This window comes from Hyaena hyaena, unplaced genomic scaffold, assembly GCF_003009895.1.
Source record: "Hyaena hyaena isolate Hyena2069 unplaced genomic scaffold, ASM300989v1 scaffold_61, whole genome shotgun sequence".
NCBI lineage: Eukaryota > Metazoa > Chordata > Mammalia > Carnivora > Hyaenidae > Hyaena > Hyaena hyaena.
In genome coordinates, this window is record NW_024080693.1 from 963,114 (window position 1) to 980,595 (window position 17,482).

Genomic DNA, 17,482 nt, shown 5'->3' on the forward strand with positions numbered 1-17,482 from the left:
GGGGGGGGACCAGCCCTGCCAGAGCTCAGATTGTGGGGGGTGGAGGAGGGGTGGGGAACAGCCCTGTCAGGGCCTCTGATGGGGAGGGAGGGGTGCATGCTGACGAGTAGCCTCCTGTGCCAGGCTCCTGTGGCACTGGCAGGGCAGGCCTCAGTCCAGACGGGCCTGGGTGTACAAGAGTCACGAGCAGGGCCTTCCGATCCCTGCCCCCACACCAGAGAGTTCCGCTGAGTTGGTAGGTGCCCTCCCTCTATTACTTTGTGGACGTTTAGGATAATTGCTTCTTTCTCATATTAATAAACACTCTGAGCTGACAGTTAGCTTAATTTTGACATCGTTTATGTCAAAAGAAGCGGTGGAGGGGTTGTAATTAGCTCAGGGGCAGGCGTTCCTTCCACAAAGGAACATGAAAAGCTCATTCCGCTCACCCTTTGTTAATTTTAACAGGTGTCTCTTTTTAGGGAATTGAGTTTCCTTAGCTGAAGGTGGAGGAACTGCTTAATGTGGGGAGGGGTTCAAGATCTCAGGGGCCCAGGGCCAGGGGGTAAGCTATACAGCCAGGTACCCCTGCTCTCCTCCCTAGAAACTCGCAAGGGGGCTGATAGACCCTCTCTGGGAGAGTCCTACCTGGAGGACTGAGACCCCTGAGAACTGCTATATATGTAGTAGGAAGGGGGAGGAAGGATGGGGACCCCCTCTTCCATCAATTCTCCTCTGCCTTAACTGGGTCAGGGAGGTGCCACGTTCCTCCTCAAGGCTTTGACCTCTTTGGCTGTGCCACAGGCTAATGATGCCTGGATGTTTGCTTACGAAACCCTATAGCAGCCCGGTGAGGTGGTACCACTAGAGCTCACCTGACAGATGAGGCAACCAGGGTGGGGCTGGGATTCAAAGTGGTCATGCTGTGTCGCCCACTCTGCTTATGGTCTGGCTCGGTTCCTCCCCCTCTTTAAGGGGCCTGTTCTCTTCCCAGCTTTGTGGGGATACATAGTTGCCATCTCTTCCTCTCCATCTCATAGCCTCTGGGGGCCCCCCAGCCCGGCCATAGTGACCCACATCCTTGTCAAAGAAACACGAGGTACCCCAAACCCAAGCCCTTCAACCAGAAGCTACTTTCGGCTTTGAGACAGCTGTGGACTCGGGCCAGATCCTCATGGGCATGTGCTGGGCCTTACCTCCTGACCTCACACATCTGTGGCCCAGGACCCCAGAGACACCCGACCCCCAGCCCTGGGCCCCTTTCCTTCACAGAGCCAGCATCGGTAACTAGTCAGGGGTGTGGCTGCATAAATTGCCTCCTGTGTGAGCTCAAGTGAGTTACTTGCCTCTCTAGGCCTCAGTTTCCTCATCTATTAAATGGCATTAAGAGACTGCTGCCCAGAGCTGTTGTAAGGACTCAGTGAGCTAACTCTGCAAAGCATTGGGTTACAGGAAGTGCTCTGCACCTGTTGGCAGTAGTTGTTAGTATTACTATTATTCTAAAACACCTGGAGCCTAGGTTGCTCCCTTAGAATATCTGCTTCCCATCTCCCTCCTTGGTACCCCTTCCTCCAACTCTTGGGGGACCCTGCACCCAACAGCAGTGCCCAGCAGAGCAAAGGGAGATACCTTCTGGTAGATTCTCCCTCCTAAACTGTGCCCTCCTTGTGTCCACTTCTCCCCAGCCCTCCTCACTGGCTTCCCTGTGTCTGGGTCCTTCTGCATCCTGTAGGTGAGGGAGCTTGAAAAGGTCCTACCAGACCTAACTTCCCAGCCCCATCTCCAAGGCCCTGCAGGACCTGACCCTTGCTTACCTCTGAGGTCTTACCTCTCATTCCCACATCCCCTCTCCGGGACACTGAACTTTTTGGTTACTCCAGGAGTCCTGACCTCTGCTCGTCATTTCCTTTCTTAAGCTACCGCTATCACCTCTGCCCGCTAGACTGGGTCCAGGGCTCTCTCTCTCAGGGTGTCCTCCCACGGTGGGCGCTGAGACGCCGGGTTGGGGGTTGAATCAAGGTACCCATTGCCTGGGGACACTCCCTCCTACTCTGGAATGACACCTGTCTCCCACCCGGCTCCGCCCCTCTTGAACAGCGGGTTGCCTGCGTGTAGGTGGATCCTCCTCTCTTTGAGGCTCAGTCCCTCTGGGTCTCGCGGAGCTCGCCGCTGGAGGGGGCGGGGCGTGGACACCCGGCCCCGCCCCTGCCCCGCCTCCCGCGGTGGGACCTGCCGGGGCTCAGCTGATGCTTCACTTCACGTGACGCTGGTGCAGAGCGAACATGGCGGCGGCCACCGGGTGAGTGCTGCTCCTGTCCCTGGCCGGTGGCAGGCGGCGCGGAGAGGGGGCCTGGGGCTCCCGGCCAGTAGCCCCCGCCGCCGGGCAGCGGCCCCACCGGTTGAGTTGTGTGGCCGCGGACAGCGCGCTTCGTCGCGCGGGGCGGCTGGCTGCGCGCTCGGAGTCCGGGGCATCCGAGCTCCCCTCCCCGCTGCAGGGTGGTCCTCGGGACCACCCAGGCGCTCAGGCCCCACCCGCGCGCGTAGCGGCCTGCTGTGTGGCCGAGGCAGGTCCTCGGGTCTGCAGGCGCGTTCACGGCCACGACCCTCAGATGGGATGGCGGCGTTGCCCGGGCCTCCGGGACGCGGTGCTCCCGGAAGGAGGTGGTATTTGAAAAGGGCTCCGAACTCCCGAGAGGGGCACTTTCCCGCTTGCTTCAGGGCCCAAACGTCACCTCAGAGACGCTTTCCCTCAGCACTTCTACTTCTGTAGCCCTTATCACCTCCTGATGACTATATAGTACATTTATTTTACTCGTTTCTCGTCTTCTCGTTTGGAATGTAAGGTCGGGGTCTTTCGCTTGTTCACTCCTGGGGCTCACTAGGAAGTGCCTTGCACGCTGTAGGTGCTTCCTAAAGTCTGCTGCACGAAAGAATGGGTGAGTGGTCCTGGTGGGGGGAAGCGTGGATAGACGGGTTCACTGCAGCGTTGGGAAGAGTGTCCCAGAGGAGGGAACGTCTGAACAAAGGGTGAGTGACAAAGGTTGAGAGCTAAGCCTGCGGGGGACAGGGGAGAGTGGGGTGCATCCTTGCGCTGGAGGGCGTGGTGTCCCAGCTAGCTTCTCCAGACTTTGTCCCGAGGGGCTGGAGCTATCCAAGCATTTAATCTAATCAGATGTGCTCTTTAGACGATTGCTCCCCTGGACTGTGTGTGAGTTCAAGGGCATATGAGCCTGGTGGTGCTGGGGGCTAGGAGGCAAAGTCATAGCTAAAGGGCACTGTGCCAGATGCCCAGCTAGGAACTGAGATCAGAGTGGCGACTGACTACCTCTCTTTCTTTGGAAGGCGGGGAGAATGGCGACAGAAAATGGCCTCCTCAAGTAGCCCCCAAGTTTGCAAGAGCTTAGGACATATAAATCAAACATTTATTGGGCACCTGCTGTATTCTGGGGACAGTACTGGGCTGACCTTTGGGTGTTGACGGGCTACTGGCGCAGATGGACACATGGGACTCTCATCCGCTTGTCTGCCTCTGGGCTGTGCCGTGGAGGGGCGTGGGTTCTGAGCTCAGTGGAGAGTGAGGGTAGGCTTCAATCCCTGGATGACATGTGTACCAGTCCTTGGGTGCCCCTCACACAGAGAACTGTACATGCACAGTCCCAGATGAGTGTTAAGGGACCCGGGGTCAGATTCTTGAACCCAGCCTATGACCCTGTCTGGAAGAGCAGAGTGGGCAGCAGGGTAGGCTGGTGCCCAAACGTGGGTCTGTTGTCTTTATATCTGGGCTGGCTAGGTGGCCACAGCTAGTTCTAGGGGCTGCGTTTGGGCTCAGGGCTCCATGGTGGCCTGAGGCCTGCCGCTCTCCTGAAGGTGTATGTTTGGATGGGTGTGGCCCTTGAGCTGGCGGAACCCTGGAAGGAGGGCTCTTAGAGCAAAGCTGATCCTCTGGGCCATGGTGGGGAGGGGGTGAGGGAGGTGACACAGAATGACAGAGTTCTTGGAGAGTTGTGCTACTGGAAGTGCAGGGAGCTTCCAGAGTGCGACAGGGCCTCCTTGGCAAGAGCCATCCCAAGCTGGTATGGGGTTGTCCAGCTGGACACTTTGAATCTGAGGTCAAATCCTAGCAGCGTCTTTAAGGTGGGGAGGTTTTGAGCCTGTTTCCAGCAAAAGTCTGCCCATCTGCACACACAGGCATCATGAGGCACTATGTCATCAAGTCATGGCCATGGGGTCCTTGGGGGGTCAGATTTGGTTGCCTGTAGAGTCCTACAGAGCCTGGGCCGGGGGAGGCTGTGAGTCTCAGGTGACTGGAGTGAGTTGGGGAGCAGTGGAAGCCCTAAACTAGCATCTCAGATTCAACTAGAAGACCAGGTGCAATAAGGAGCCCCCTGGGGAGTGTTTCAGGGTGGACCCTGCTCTGTCCTGCCAGCTTGGGCAGGGACTTCACGCATGAGACAGAGGGTCCCATAGCCCCCAGAGGGTCTGCTCTGAAGCCCTCCCTCACCGCTCGACCCCTCATCCCATAGCACTTGGTGCCTTCTCTTTGAGCCACGCCTGAGCTTTCCACGGTTAGAGGTGAGACTTCGCTGCAGCCTGAGCTGCCCGCATCTGCTCCCCCACTTGGCTTTTTCCTTTCTCTTTGCTGTGCCCACTCACCTGCTGGCCCTGGAGTGCCCTTGGCCTCTGATGTAACTGTTCACATCCTTGCAGGCCCAGCTTAGGTGACGATTCCTCCTCCTAGAAACTTCTCCTGACCTCTGATACAGGCTTCCTGCTCAGAACTCCAGAGATTCCCAGTTTTTTTCACCGGCAGGAGGCTTTTCCCTGTCAGTGCATCTGCCGGTCATGGTTGAGATGTTGCTTCCCTTCATGCCTCTTCTGGCACCCTTGGATCCCAAGACCAGGTCATTTTGTACCTTCAGGGCCATTTGGCCACCCTGTGATTGGTGCTGGGTGACCTGCTGCCTAATGAATAAAAGGGGGGCTTACTCTAAATTAGAAGAGTGTGCCGTCCTGCTTTGCATGGAGGCTCTCAGGGATCGAGGAGAGAGGAAATGTGGGAAGGAGGGGGACAGAATTCCAAGTATGGTGATGAAATACCTTTAATTCTTTAGCCGAGTGGCTCCCAGGGGGCTGCTGCCCAGAGGGCCTTTGCCAGTGAGGAAAAGCAGATGAGCTGCCCTGGGTGTTACCTGTTGGGTCATAGGTCACGCCGGAGTCAGCATTTTTAGGGAGAGAGAGTAACTGGAGAAGTCAGGTTCTGGATCAAAGCCTGTCCCCACCCTGATACGAACCTTGTGCTCCTGGAGAAAAGGTGTCAGGCTGACGCCTGTGGTTGGGGAGGGGTGGGTCTGTGGGAGGCAGGCTGGCTGCTGAGTGTGCCTTTGCCCTCCCTGGCCCTTTTCCAGGCCTAGTCCTGACTCCACAGCTCTCTCTCTCTCTCTCGGTCTCTGTGTGTGCTTAGACCGCCCCCCGACCCTTCCTGGGAGAGAGGGAGGCAGGGTGGGGGGGTGTTGGTCACCTGTCTCTAGGCCCCTCCAGCCAGGTTGAGCGGGTGAGTGGGTGCTGACAGTCGGCCAGTGGGTTCGGGGCCCAGCCCAAGCTGGAGGCTGAGGATGAGGTAGCGGGAGGCCCATGGCCGGCCTTTCTTGCTGGGAGCTTAGCAGTGTGGCCCCATCTGGAAGTGATATCACATTCGAGTGCAGGGATCTTGTCCTTGTCTGTCCATGTACCCATTGGCGAGGGCTGTGCACCTGTCTCTTTTTTTTCTTATTAAAAATTTTTTTTATGTCTTTATTTTATCTTGAGAGACAGAGACAGAGAGTGAACAGGGCAGGGGCAGAGAAAGAGGGAGACACAGAATCTGAAGCAGGCTCCAGGCTCTGAGCTGTCAGCACAGAGCCCGAGGCAGGGCTCAAACCCACACGCAGTGAGATCATGACCTGAACCGCTGTGCACCCTTCTCAACATGATGTTTTTAAATGCATAGAATAGGGGCACCTGGGTGGCTCAGTCAGTTAAGCGTCCAACTTCAGCTCAGGTCATGATCTCACAGTTCGTGGTTTTGGGCCCCGCCTTGGGCTCTGTGCTGACAGCTCAGAGCCTGGAGCCTGCTTCAGATCCTGTGTCTCCTTCTCTGCCCCTCCCCTGCTCACCCTCTCTCTCTCTCAAAAATAAATAAACATTAAAAAAAATTTTAATGCATAAAATTACAGAGGATTACAAGGAAAACCAATTACACTGAAATACAGTTATCAAAATGTTAATAAATTTACCATATAGTAATATATGTTTCTTTATTAGTACATTAAGCAATTAAAACAGCAGGCGTAATAACCATCTTAATTATGAAATAGTGATAAACAAGAGTGATATTTTGAGATACAGTGACATCAGTAATATGATAGGAAAATACCTGTGATTGTTGCTGGTGACAGATTCATGCACTGAATAGTGCCATGGTTAGTTGCTTACATTAATAATAATTGAAGAAAATGTACAGTTGAATGAGAGGTTAAAGGCAAGAAAGGTATACTTTCTCCCCATCCAAGTAGATGGAGTCCCTGAATTCTAGGTGTGAATCCCCATGGGTAAATCTCCTCTTGGGTGAGAACCCCACAGGTGGCCACGAGGCAGAGGGGGTGGCTCATTATGGTTTGGGGGGACAGGAATGGGTTTCAGGGACAGCAGCATCACACTCTCCCTGGGGGTGGCCCTATTCCTGGCCCCTGGCTGCTTCCTAGGCCCTGTGGTTGGTAGGGGCCGGCTGGCCTGTGGGGGCTGGAGCTTGCTCTCTGGGTCTCTCTGGTGCCCCAGAGCTGGTCTGCCAGCCCCTGCTGTCTTCCTTGGGCATTGCTTGTTGATGCTGGCACTTGGGGATGATCTGGCCTTTGCCTTTTCAATTCTGGGTATCAGGGAAAGTGCCGGTGGAAGCTGGGGGGTTGGGAGGGAGGTGTTTTATCGGTGCTGCGTTTGCTGAGTTTGCGGGAAATCACCTGCCTGGCTCTGGGCCCGATGTTCAGTTGGGGGTGGGGGTGGGGCAGGGGCGGGGATGGCTCATGTCAGGAGAAATCAAAGGGCGCGGCATCTCTATAAACCTTGATTCTGGGGGTGCCCTGCAGTCATGAGTGACCGCAGCTCCCGGGCTGGCCTAGGCTGGCCTGGGCTGCCCTTCTCTGTTCGGGCTGAGCCCCACGGAGGCTTAGGTAGTGTTGCATGTTTTCTTCACAGCAGCAGTATCAGCTAAGAGGATTCTTAGCAAGTGACCTGTCTTGTTCTGGGCTGCTTGGCCTGTGGGCCAGAAGGTCCCAGTCCAGATGCCCTGAAGCATGTAGGCCTCTTAGAAGGTTCCAGACTAGAGGAAGCCTGGCCCTTCTGAGAGCCTTCCTGGTGGGGGCATGGTGGCAGGCCAGGAGGAGCTGGTATCTGGTGTGTTTAAGGAGAGAGAGCCAGAGAGAGGGGTGAGGAGTGTTGGGCAGGGCTAGGGGCTGGGCGCTGGCTGAAACTGAGTCTCTGTGCATCCCGGCGACTTTGGCTCAGGCCACCTGCCGCCGTGTCTCTAGGATGCTCCCGCCATGCTGCTGGGGAGTCTGCAGAGACGAGGTTCTTCCCTTGCTGGGATTTGCTGAGTGAGGGGGAAGAGTGTGGGGGGCCGTACGGGTGCTGGGGCTGCACTTTCAGTTCCTGACTGCATGGCCAGCTGGGATGCAGGCCTGTTTACCAGCTGTCACCTCTGCCCTTTGATCCTCAGGGCTGAGCACAGCAGAAAAGCAGCCCAGCTCAGGGGAAGTCCTGGCCCCTGCACAAGCCTTCTGTGAGGGTGAGGCCCGGGAACTGGGGTGGGGGCCCTGTTAGCACGTGTGGGCTGTGCGTGACCCTTCCCTGCTTTCTGGCCAGGGTGGGCCCAAGGGTCCTGCTTCCTGCCCCACTGGAGCTGATGTGGCAGCTTCTTTCCTGCACAGCTGTGTGGGTGGCCCCACATTGTCACAGTTGTTCACTCAGCAGATATTTATTGAGTACTTGCTGTGTGCCAAGCAGAGTGCTAGGCACCGGGGTGGCGGTGACCAGAGCAGGCCCAGATCTGTCTCCATGGGACTTACTTTCTTGTGCGTGGAGGTGGGCCTCCCCAGTGAGCACCAGTACACGCAGGCTGCGTATGTCAGGAGGTAGACGTGCCCTTTCAGCCGGGGACCTGGCAGAGCCTCACTAGAAGGGGTCATAAAGAGAGTTCCATGCAGGGTCAGCTTCCGGAGCTGTGGGCAGGTTAAGGGGACCTGGGAGAGAAGAGGAAGGAAGCTGGTCAGGAGTCAGGGAAGCTGAACTGTGGCCCTGCGGGGCGGCACTGCCAGCTGTCAGGTTCCAGCTTCACCAGCAAGAGAGAGCAGAGAGCGGATTCTCTGTCTTCCCTCTGCCCTTTAGTCTCCTGCCTGCCTCCCAGTGGCTAAATCCACCTGAACCTTCCTGAAGTGCTGGGGGGGAGGGGGGGGCTGGGCAGAGCAGGGAAAGTGGGTCTGGAGGGTGCAAATGCTAAGTGGGGGGACAGGCAGGGGAAGAGAGCTGCAATTGTGAAGTGGAAAGCCGGGGAAGACCATCTTGAGGAAGTGGCATCCAAGCCATGGTGTACACGGGGTGTCACCTGCTCACGTGTCCCTGCCTCTGAGGGGCCCATGGCCAGTGAGTGCAGTGCCTGGCTCTCATTATGGACCCCGGCAGAACCTTCTTTCTCAGACCAGCCCGGGAGTTTCTGCCCTCCTGGGCCTTTGTGTGCACCTGTTGTCCCCTTTCCTGGGGCACGCACCACACGGGCCTGCCTGACTCCCCCTCCGCCCCCTGGGCCTGGCCCAGCGGCCTTCCTAGCCCCCAGCACACTTGCTGGGGCCTCTGTCCTCCGTCCCCGTCCTCTGTTTAGTCATTCATTTGGAAAGAAGGTGAGGTTCCTGCCTTCCTAGGGCTTACATTTTACGGGAGACCATGAGCAAGTAAATAAATGATGTCAAAAAGTGCTGTGCACTCTAAAGAGGAGTGAGGAGAGTAGGGGCTAAGGTTTGGACCAAATTTTGGAAAGCTTCTGGGCAGTGCGGCCAGTTCTGCAGAGGCCTGGATACAGTGAGAACGTGAGCCATCCAGGCCCCCGGGGAGTGTTCTGGTTGTTTGGGGAAGAGCCGGAAAACCAGTGCAGGCAGTGTGGGGCTGCGTCCCCTCACTGCCTGGTAGCTCTGTGCCACGTTCATTAGGTGGCAGAGGGGGTGGGCAGGGGAGGGCCTGCTCTGATCTGCATTGGAAAGGGTCCCTCTGGGTGGGGAAGCTGGGGCTGAGAGAGCCTGGAGAGTTCCCTGTGGGTGTCCAGGTAGCAGAGCAGGTCCTCCAGCTGGACGTGGAGCTGAGGAGGGAGCGAGCCTGAGCGTGGAGGGGGGCTGTGGTAAGAAGAGGCCCAGAGTCCTGGAGCTCAGACGCTGGGTGAGGACTGGGAAGCCACATGCGGATGTTGGGTGGAGGTTCAGGAGCAGGGGTCACTGTTACTTGGCAGGGGCCACACAGGGGAGGGGTGGGCCAAGGCCAGGGCGTGGATCCATGGGCAGCCTGGACACGAGAGTGGTGGATTTGAGTGACTCTGCAGAGGATATTTCCTGCCAAGGGGACAGAGGCATCAACTGCTGGAGGGGCATGGCAGTCAAGCGAAGTGTTTTTATTTATTTATTTTTTACGATGGTGAGACTCCTGTACCTTGGCTACAGAGGGTGATCCTGAGGGGGAAAACTGGATGCTGGAGCAACCCGGGAATAGACAGGGCATGCAGGGCCTGGAGGCAGGTGGGCTTTGGGGAGTGGGTGCTGGGAGGGGGGCTGTTTTCTCAGTGTAGAAGGGAGTGGGGTGGGGGTGCTCTCCTGGGACATGGGTCCTTCAGGATAGCACCCCTAGGGCTGTCACTGCCTGGTCCACCTCGGCATGATCCCCTTGGCACAGACTTGCTTCGGTCCCTGGTGCTGGGTGTCCTGTGTATGTGTGCTGGGGACAGGGTGTCCCAGCACAGGCTGCTGGGTCTGTGACTTGCAGAGAAGACAGCATCATGTGGGCACTGGGCAGGGATCCGGTGTTGTCTGGGTCAGATCACAGATCATTCTCACATGGATGGTAGGCTCCCTGAGGACAGGAGTTGAGTTCATCTCCAAGCCATCGTAGGCTTTCCCTCCATGGGCCTCACTTGCCTGCTGGTTAAACAGATGCAGTTTTCCCTCATCTGCATTCGGGGCCCGGTGCTCAGGGACAGCAGGGGAGGGTGTGGTCGATGGGGCCCTGTGGTCCTCGGCGGCCCAGTGAGGGGCTCTTTCTGGGTCAGGCAGGTTGAGGTTGGAGCAGCTTGTCCCCGTGCTCACGGGGGTCCCGCAGCAGGCTCTGCCTTCCGGTCACCTGGGGCCATGGGTGGTGGATGCGCTTGGTGGCACTAACAGAGCCTATGTGGCGATGTGTGTTCATGTCTTGCAGACCTTCATTCTGGCTGGGGAACGAAACCTTGAGGGTGCCGTTGGCGCTCTTTGCCCTGAACAGGCAACGCCTGTGTGAGCGGCTGCGAAAGAAGCCTGCCGTGCAGGCCGGCTCTGTGGTGCTGCTGCAGGGCGGGGAGGAGACGCAACGCTACTGCACCGACACCGGGGTCCTCTTCCGCCAGGTGAGCCCGCCCCGCCGGCTTCCTGCACCTGCCGGCGTGCCCCGGCCTCCTGTGCGCTGTCCGCCCTCCTCCACCATTGGGCCTGGTAGGCCCCGGGCAGCTTTACCCTCCAAGGGGATGCTGCAGAGGCTCCCTGAGGGCAGGTCAAGGCGTGGGCACCCGGGGAGCCCACACCCAGTACTCTGAAGGGACAGATCCCTCCTAGCTGTGGTTGGAGGCAGAGCACATGCCAGCCAGTCTCAGCTCTTAGGTCAGAATATAGGAAGATGACTTTCTTAGAGGAACAAACAGGCAAGAAGGCCTCATGGAAGAGGCAGCGTTTGGTGTGGGCCCTGAAGGCCAGGGTGAATTCTAACAAGTGCAGTTGGGTGTTGGGTGTGGGTGTTCCAGGCTGGGGAGGAGGGCAGTGCCCACAGGAGTGGGTGGCAAGAGGGCGGGCTGGGTGGGTGCAGATGGGGAGGGCTGATGTCGTGGGGCCGGTTTCTGCCTGCACCAAGGATGACAGGGGCTGCAGGGGGCTGCAGAGGTCTGGGAGGAAGCGTGCAGCCCAGACATTCATCATGGTTTGGCCATTGCTGACTCACTGCCCCTCACCGGGCTTCGGTTTCCTGACCTGGGAAGTAGACTAGGGACTCCATAAGGTTCCGGAATGCTGTGTGGTGGAGGGTAAGGGTAGCTGGCTGCAGGAAGCCGGCCTGGATGTGGTGGCCTTGGCTGGGAATCGCTGGCATCACTCAGTTCCCAGGAACAAGAGCAAGGTGCTCAGCAGAGGGCTCACCCAGAAAGCCCGAGAAGCCCTGAGCTGGCCCCACTCATCGATCTTAGCATCACACTCACTCCGCAGATGACGAAACCGAGGCTCCGAGAGGAAATGACTTGCCAGAGGGGGAGCTGGGATTAATTAGAATCGCATTTCTGTACCCCAAGTATAGGGCTCCCTTCTCCTCCCTGCCATGTACAGATCTGGGGCCTGACACCCTGGGAACCCCACAACCTTCACGGGGACATGGCTGTCCAGCATCAGGCCTGGGGGAGACAGGGAGACGTGAAGGGGACCTGAGTGTGGAGGGGTGGCTAGTTGTGGCCTCCTGGCTGGGCTGTATCCACTGCACAGGACAGATGGGCTGTCGGCTGCTGAGAGCCATCGTGGTGTTAACTTTGCTGAGAGTGGCTCCGGCTGCCCATTTCCCCGTGCCCCGTTGCTCTTGCAGCTGCAGGCCTGCGGTCCCCCGGTTGCTAGGGATGCGCAGGTTTCACTAAGGTTTTTCTGCCTCGTCTCGATGCTTCCCCAGGTTTACGTATCTTGTGGTTTAAAAATCGATCTCCTAAATTCAGCCTTTGGCTCCCTGACTGCTGTTATGCAAGGTTAATTTTAGAAGAGATCCTCCTCCTCTTCATACCTTTCTAACATTATTTTAGCTCAGTGTTTATTGCTAAACACTGAAGTCATCAGCTGCCCCGGGGGTGGGAGAAGGAAGTAAGGAGTACTAAATGGAGGACTCCGTTTCTGTGCAGGTGTCTGGCCTCGGTGTCTAAGTCAGCATGGCATCTTGCCTGCCTTCGGGCATGGGGGCAATAGAGAGGCGCGGGCAGGGCTGAGTTGGACCCAGGGTGCTCGTGGGCACCCGTGTCCTGGTGTGCCCTAGGGTGCCCTCCAAGGGCCTAAGGGTATTGGCCAGGGAGAGGTACGGGTGGGGCTGGGGCACATGCATGAAATGTGCATCCTCAGAGAAGGCTGAACGCAGGGTGGGAGGAGCCAGCCCGGCTGCCCCATGCCAAATCCCAGAAGCGGGAGAGGGGCCCCCCACAGCTGGCAGGGGGCAGAGTGGATAGGTGGACAGCTATGTGAGGCTGAGGGGCCCTGAGCTGACTTTCCAGGGTGCTTGGTGCTCGCTCTGACACCCCACACCTCTCCCTGTGCTTCATGTTTTCATCTTGTTGCTGCCGCAGGAGTCCTTCTTTCACTGGGCGTTTGGCGTCACCGATCCAGGCTGCTATGGCACGATTGATGTCGGCACCGGGAAGTCGACCCTGTTTGTGCCCAGGCTTCCTGCCAGCTATGCCACCTGGATGGGAAAGTAAGGAGCAGTCTGGGCCGGCCCACCACTGCTGGGCTTGGGGCGGGGGGAAGGGCCTGGCCTATGGCGACAAGGAGGGAAAGAGTAGCAGGGGCTGGGGGGCGGGGTGTCAATGGTCAGGCCCATTGACTGCCTGCTCAGGGCCGGAGCCGGCAGCCTTGGTTGGGAAGGGGGGTGGTCAGAGCCACAGACTATGGTCATGTTTGTTTGGAGGTACTATTATTAATCTTGAAATTCTGGATTTTCAGCTTTGTTAAAATGCCAGAGGCGGTAGCCCCAGTGGGAGATGGCCCCACCTTGGGTGTCATGGGGGTTGGCTCGGATCAGAGAGGGCAGCCTGGGATCCTTCTCTGAAGCCCATCGCTAGTGTGACATTGTGGGGTACCTGCCGTGTGCCCGTCTCTGGCTCAAGTGGAGGTCCTGCCTCAGTTGGCTCACCTGGGAGACAGGTCAGCGGCTCTAGGCTTGTGCTGTGTGAGGAGTGTGGGACCAGGGCCTGGAATGTGCTCAGAGGCCTCCTCCCTGTCATCCATGGCCTCTATCAGCTCCAGGGCCGTTGGCCATGGCTACCTGTCTTGGGGGCCATCCTGCCTGCACAGAGGTGCTGAGTCAGATGCGGTACTTAACTGTGGTTGCTCGAGGTGCTCAGGGGATCCCGCTAAGTGCTCATCACCTTAAGCGTGTAGTTTCTGCCTGGAGGGTGGTTTATTCTGGGCCAATGTCTGAACTGCAGCCCTTGTCGCCTACTGTCCTCGATCACTCGTTACCGGGTGGGCTGGCTGCTCTGTGCAGACCCCAGGACGGGGCCTCCTGCGTCTCGGGCAGCAACTCCCCCCCCCCCCACCCCCAGCACTTCAGCGCAGACTCCATAGCCTCTTTGGTTGGCATGAGAGATCCCTCTTCTGTCATCTTGGGGTAAGGGATCCAGGCTCACAGGTTGGTAACATTTCTGCTTTGAGGCCTCCCGGGCTTTGCTGTAAAGACAGCTTTAGGTAGACTTCCTGGCGGGGACTTCTCCTGCTAGACCCTGGGGGAGGAGGGGGGGAAGTGGCCATGCCTGATCTAGGTGGCCTCTGGAGGGTGGGACTGGGCAGCCATATAGGTTCTGGGCTTCTCAGAGGCCCCAGGGCAGGTGGCATAAATGTGTCCCTGATGTAAGGAGCAGGTCCCACTGGCCTCCATGCTGGGTTAGGGTGGACACAGGAAGGTGTGCTGTCCTCTTCCCAGAGGGAGGGGGTGGCATCTTGGGCAAGGTGGGCAAGGCCCAGTGACAGCCCCCAGAGGCTCTGCACTGCCCAGGCCGGGGTGGGGGGTATGGGGGAGGGGTGCAGAGGGGATGCTGGGTCCAGGTAGATGCCTGCTCTGTCCTCTGGACCCCCCTGCCTCCCTTGCCACAGTGTCTTGTACTTGCAGAGAAACTGGCCTCGGGTTTGGCCTGAGACAGGCCTTTCTCAGTCCATTCTTCCTGACCCCCTGCTCCCTCTAGATAGCAGATCCGGGCCTGGAGACATGGGTCCTCCTGGGAGGGTGGGTCCCCCCTCACCCAACACTTGCCTCCCCCATCCTGTCGTGGCCTTTATAGTCAGTCTTCATCATGTTCCTGGTCGGGTCCGGACAACTGCGCTGCTTTGAAAGGGAACAGCAGTGCTGTGGTGGCCTGGGCAGGCCCGGGGGCCGGTCTCGCTGGACGCTTGCCAGGCGACTCAGCACGGCCCCTCTCCGGGGCAGCTCTCGCTACTGCTGGGGCCTCGGATTCCTTATCTCAGGAAAAGTGACAGTGCTGCTCATGAGGCACCACCAGGGCTGTCGTCATAGTGATGGTCACTGTGGGGACGGTTACGTTCCTGACACAGAAACGAGGTGGTAGATGGCAGGGACAGGCCGCTCGTATCTTCCAGAAATGACCACAGCAATATTTGTGGCCTTCCCTTTGGAGAGGTGGAGTCTTTCCCCTCCTGCTTGACTCGGGTCAGGACCTGGCAACTGCTGTGATGCGTGAGCATGGCAGGGTCATTGTGTGGCTAGACAATGAAGTGCACTGTGATTGCACCTGGTTCTTGCTCATGGGACACCGGCCCTGGGGCCCAGCTGCCATGCCGGGAAGAAGCCCATGTGGGGGGACCTCCTGGAGAGGAGCGGAGGCCCGGCTGACAGCCAGACCACCCATTAGAGCTGGTGACTCCGAGTCCCAGCCCTGGAGTCCTGCTGCTGAGGTCCCAGACCTCGTGGAGCAGAGATAAGCTGGCCACTCTGGGCTCTGTCCCAAGCCCGGACCTTCAGGGGTCTGTGACCGTGAAGAATGTCAGTGTAGTTTGCTACAAAGCCCTGATGACTGGTTCACCTGTAGTGAGAAGTTTCCTGGTGAGAGTGTAGGTCTGGTCTTGGTAAGAGGATTCCTTCCAGACCCTTCCTGCACTTGAGGCAGTCACAGAGCTGCGAGTGGCACTCCTCCCAAATAGCTGGGGGCCCTCTGCAGCACATGAGGTTGCAAGCTGGCTGCCCCGTGAGCCTCCCCGTGGCTCCCCGCTGGCTCCGGGCATGCCAGTCCTACAGTCGGAGACATGGCCTGGATGGGGGGCTAGGGGAGGGTGTGAGCAGGGCCTCACCGGAGTTTCTGTCTGGAAGTGTAGGGGAGGCTCTGAGTGCATCTTCTCTTCTGTGTGCTTGCTTTTCATGTATGACTGACTCTTGCGTGAAGTCGGGCAGTACCTGTCCTGGAGGGTGGGCATCCTCCATGGCGGTGGGACGAGAGGCCTGTCCCTGCCTTGGCGACTCCACCATCCAGTGGGAAAATCTGAGCAAATCTCACTGTGTTTCCCCACAGCCACCATCTGGGGAACCAAATGGCACTTGACTGGGGGGTTTAAAACCCAGGACCTGATTAGGGAACAGCTGTCAGCAGTCGGCTATCCTGAAGCATAATCTTCAATAATATAGGAATACCGTTCTGTGCTTTGGTCAGAGCTGGCTTTCCGGACCACTGTTAAAAGCTCTCCTTTAGTCTGTCTCTGCTTTGCTCAGCCAGCTGATTGTCTAGTGCAGACATAGATGTTTGCATGGCCTCTGAACATAGAAATGGGTCTGCAGTATAGGTCTTCGATGTGGAAAGGCTCTATGCTGGGGGGGCCGGAAAGAGCAGGTGGGTCCCCAGAGGCCTTCTGGCTCCACAGCAGAGAGCTAGACCCTGGTTTCCTGCAGACCCGCTCTCAACTGTGGCCACCTGGGCAGGCCTTTTCCTTCCTCTGCCCTGGTGTGTCCCTCTCCTGGTCCCCAAGGCCCCATCCTTAGGGAGAGAAGGCTCGGTTACAGTGGGGCAGTGGTAAATGGTTGGCGGTTTGGGGCTGGGGCTGGGGAATGGCCGGATCTGATTGCACATGGCTATTTCCAGACACTCATAATCAATAGGGCTCGGGAGCGAGGCTGTTGGGATTACCTGGCCTTTGCAATCAAAACCCACCAGACTGAACATTTGACCTTCAGCTCCTCAGCTTCCTTTTCAGTCTCTGATGGCTTTTGAAAATCCATCTGGCAGATCCTGCAATCCAAAGTCGTCCAGGGAAAAAAAAACCCCCATTTGCAGATCTGCCACTTCCCGTGTGAAGGGCCTGTCCTGTTGTCAGGGCAGCAGACGCCGAGGGGCCTCCCTGCTGCCCGGCCTGTTCCTCGCCCTGGGCATTTTTGGGGACTGGAGGATGGTAGCTTCTAGTTTGTTTTCACTAGGAAGCTTTGCTTACAGAAGTCCAGGGCCTTTGGACGTGAGAGCGTTTCCCATCATATTGTCAGATCCAAGCTTAGCTGATGGCAGTGCTGGATGCTGGGGTGTCTGGGGTCCTCTGAGCCAGCAGGGAGTTATCTCTGTAACTCAACTCTGGGCAGCCTCAGTGCCCAGAGGGGGTGAGTGGCTTTGGGCCAGGTTGGGAGACCCTCTTAGAACTTTTGCAGCTTGAGCGGGTTCTGTTCCTGTCATCCCCTGGCTGAGACTGTGGCTCGGAATGGGGGACAGTGGGCCTGGTGTGGGGTTCACAGAGAGGAGAGGGCTTATCCTATGGAGGGCCCTGCCCAGGGGTGGTGTGGGGGGGTTTCTCCGGGGCTCAGGCCCTGAGGCTCTTTTTGGTATGTGTGTGTGCTGTGGTGTATGTGTGTGTGTGTGTGTGTGTGGTGTTGGGGGTGGTGGTGGTTGTGAGTGGGTGTGGTCCAGTGTGGTGTATATATGGTGTGTATGGTTTGGGTGTATGCAGTCTGTGGTGTGTGTACATAGGTGGAATGGGGTGTGGGGGGTGTGGTACGGTGCGGTGTGGTGTGTATATGTGGTGTGTACGGTGTATTTATCTGTGGTATGTGGTATGTGCGTGTGGTGTGGGGGTTGTGTGTGTGTGTGTGTGTGCGCGCGTGTGTGTGTGGTGAGGGTGGGGGATGGGTGAGGTGTACATGTGGCATGTGTGTGATACATACAGTGTGTGTGGTGTGTGTGGGTGTATGTGGAGTGGGGTATGTGGAGTGTTTGTAGTGAGTGTGTGTGGGTGTGTGTGGAGTGTGGTGTGTGGTGCAGTGTGCTGTGAGCTGCTGAGTGTGGTATGGTAGCTGGTGGGTGTATTGCGGGATGTGTATGTTGTGTGTGGTTGTGTGGTTGTGTTTTTCACAGCCACCGTTCCCCGCCCCATACACACACCTGGGTCAGGAGGCCTGAGGCCACCTCAGCCTGCCCGGTGGCCTCACCCTGTCTCCTTCTGTCTTCAGGGTGGGCACGAAGGGTGCTGTCGTA

The 17,482-nt window shown here is 57.8% G+C and overlaps 1 protein-coding gene across 2 annotated transcripts in view; it reads left to right on the forward strand.

The window, feature by feature from the left end:
• The first annotated feature begins 2,192 nt into the window (after positions 1-2,192).
• Positions 2,193-17,482, forward strand: part of PEPD (peptidase D) — a 112,504-nt gene continuing 97,214 nt past the window's right edge. For both annotated transcript variants that reach the window (XM_039231950.1, XM_039231948.1), the window contains exons 1-3: positions 2,193-2,278; positions 10,459-10,642; positions 12,593-12,720. In XM_039231950.1, coding sequence (XP_039087881.1) covers positions 2,262-2,278; positions 10,459-10,642; positions 12,593-12,720 — 329 coding nt within the window. In that variant the 5' untranslated portion in view covers positions 2,193-2,261. The remainder of the gene's footprint in view (positions 2,279-10,458; positions 10,643-12,592; positions 12,721-17,482) is intronic.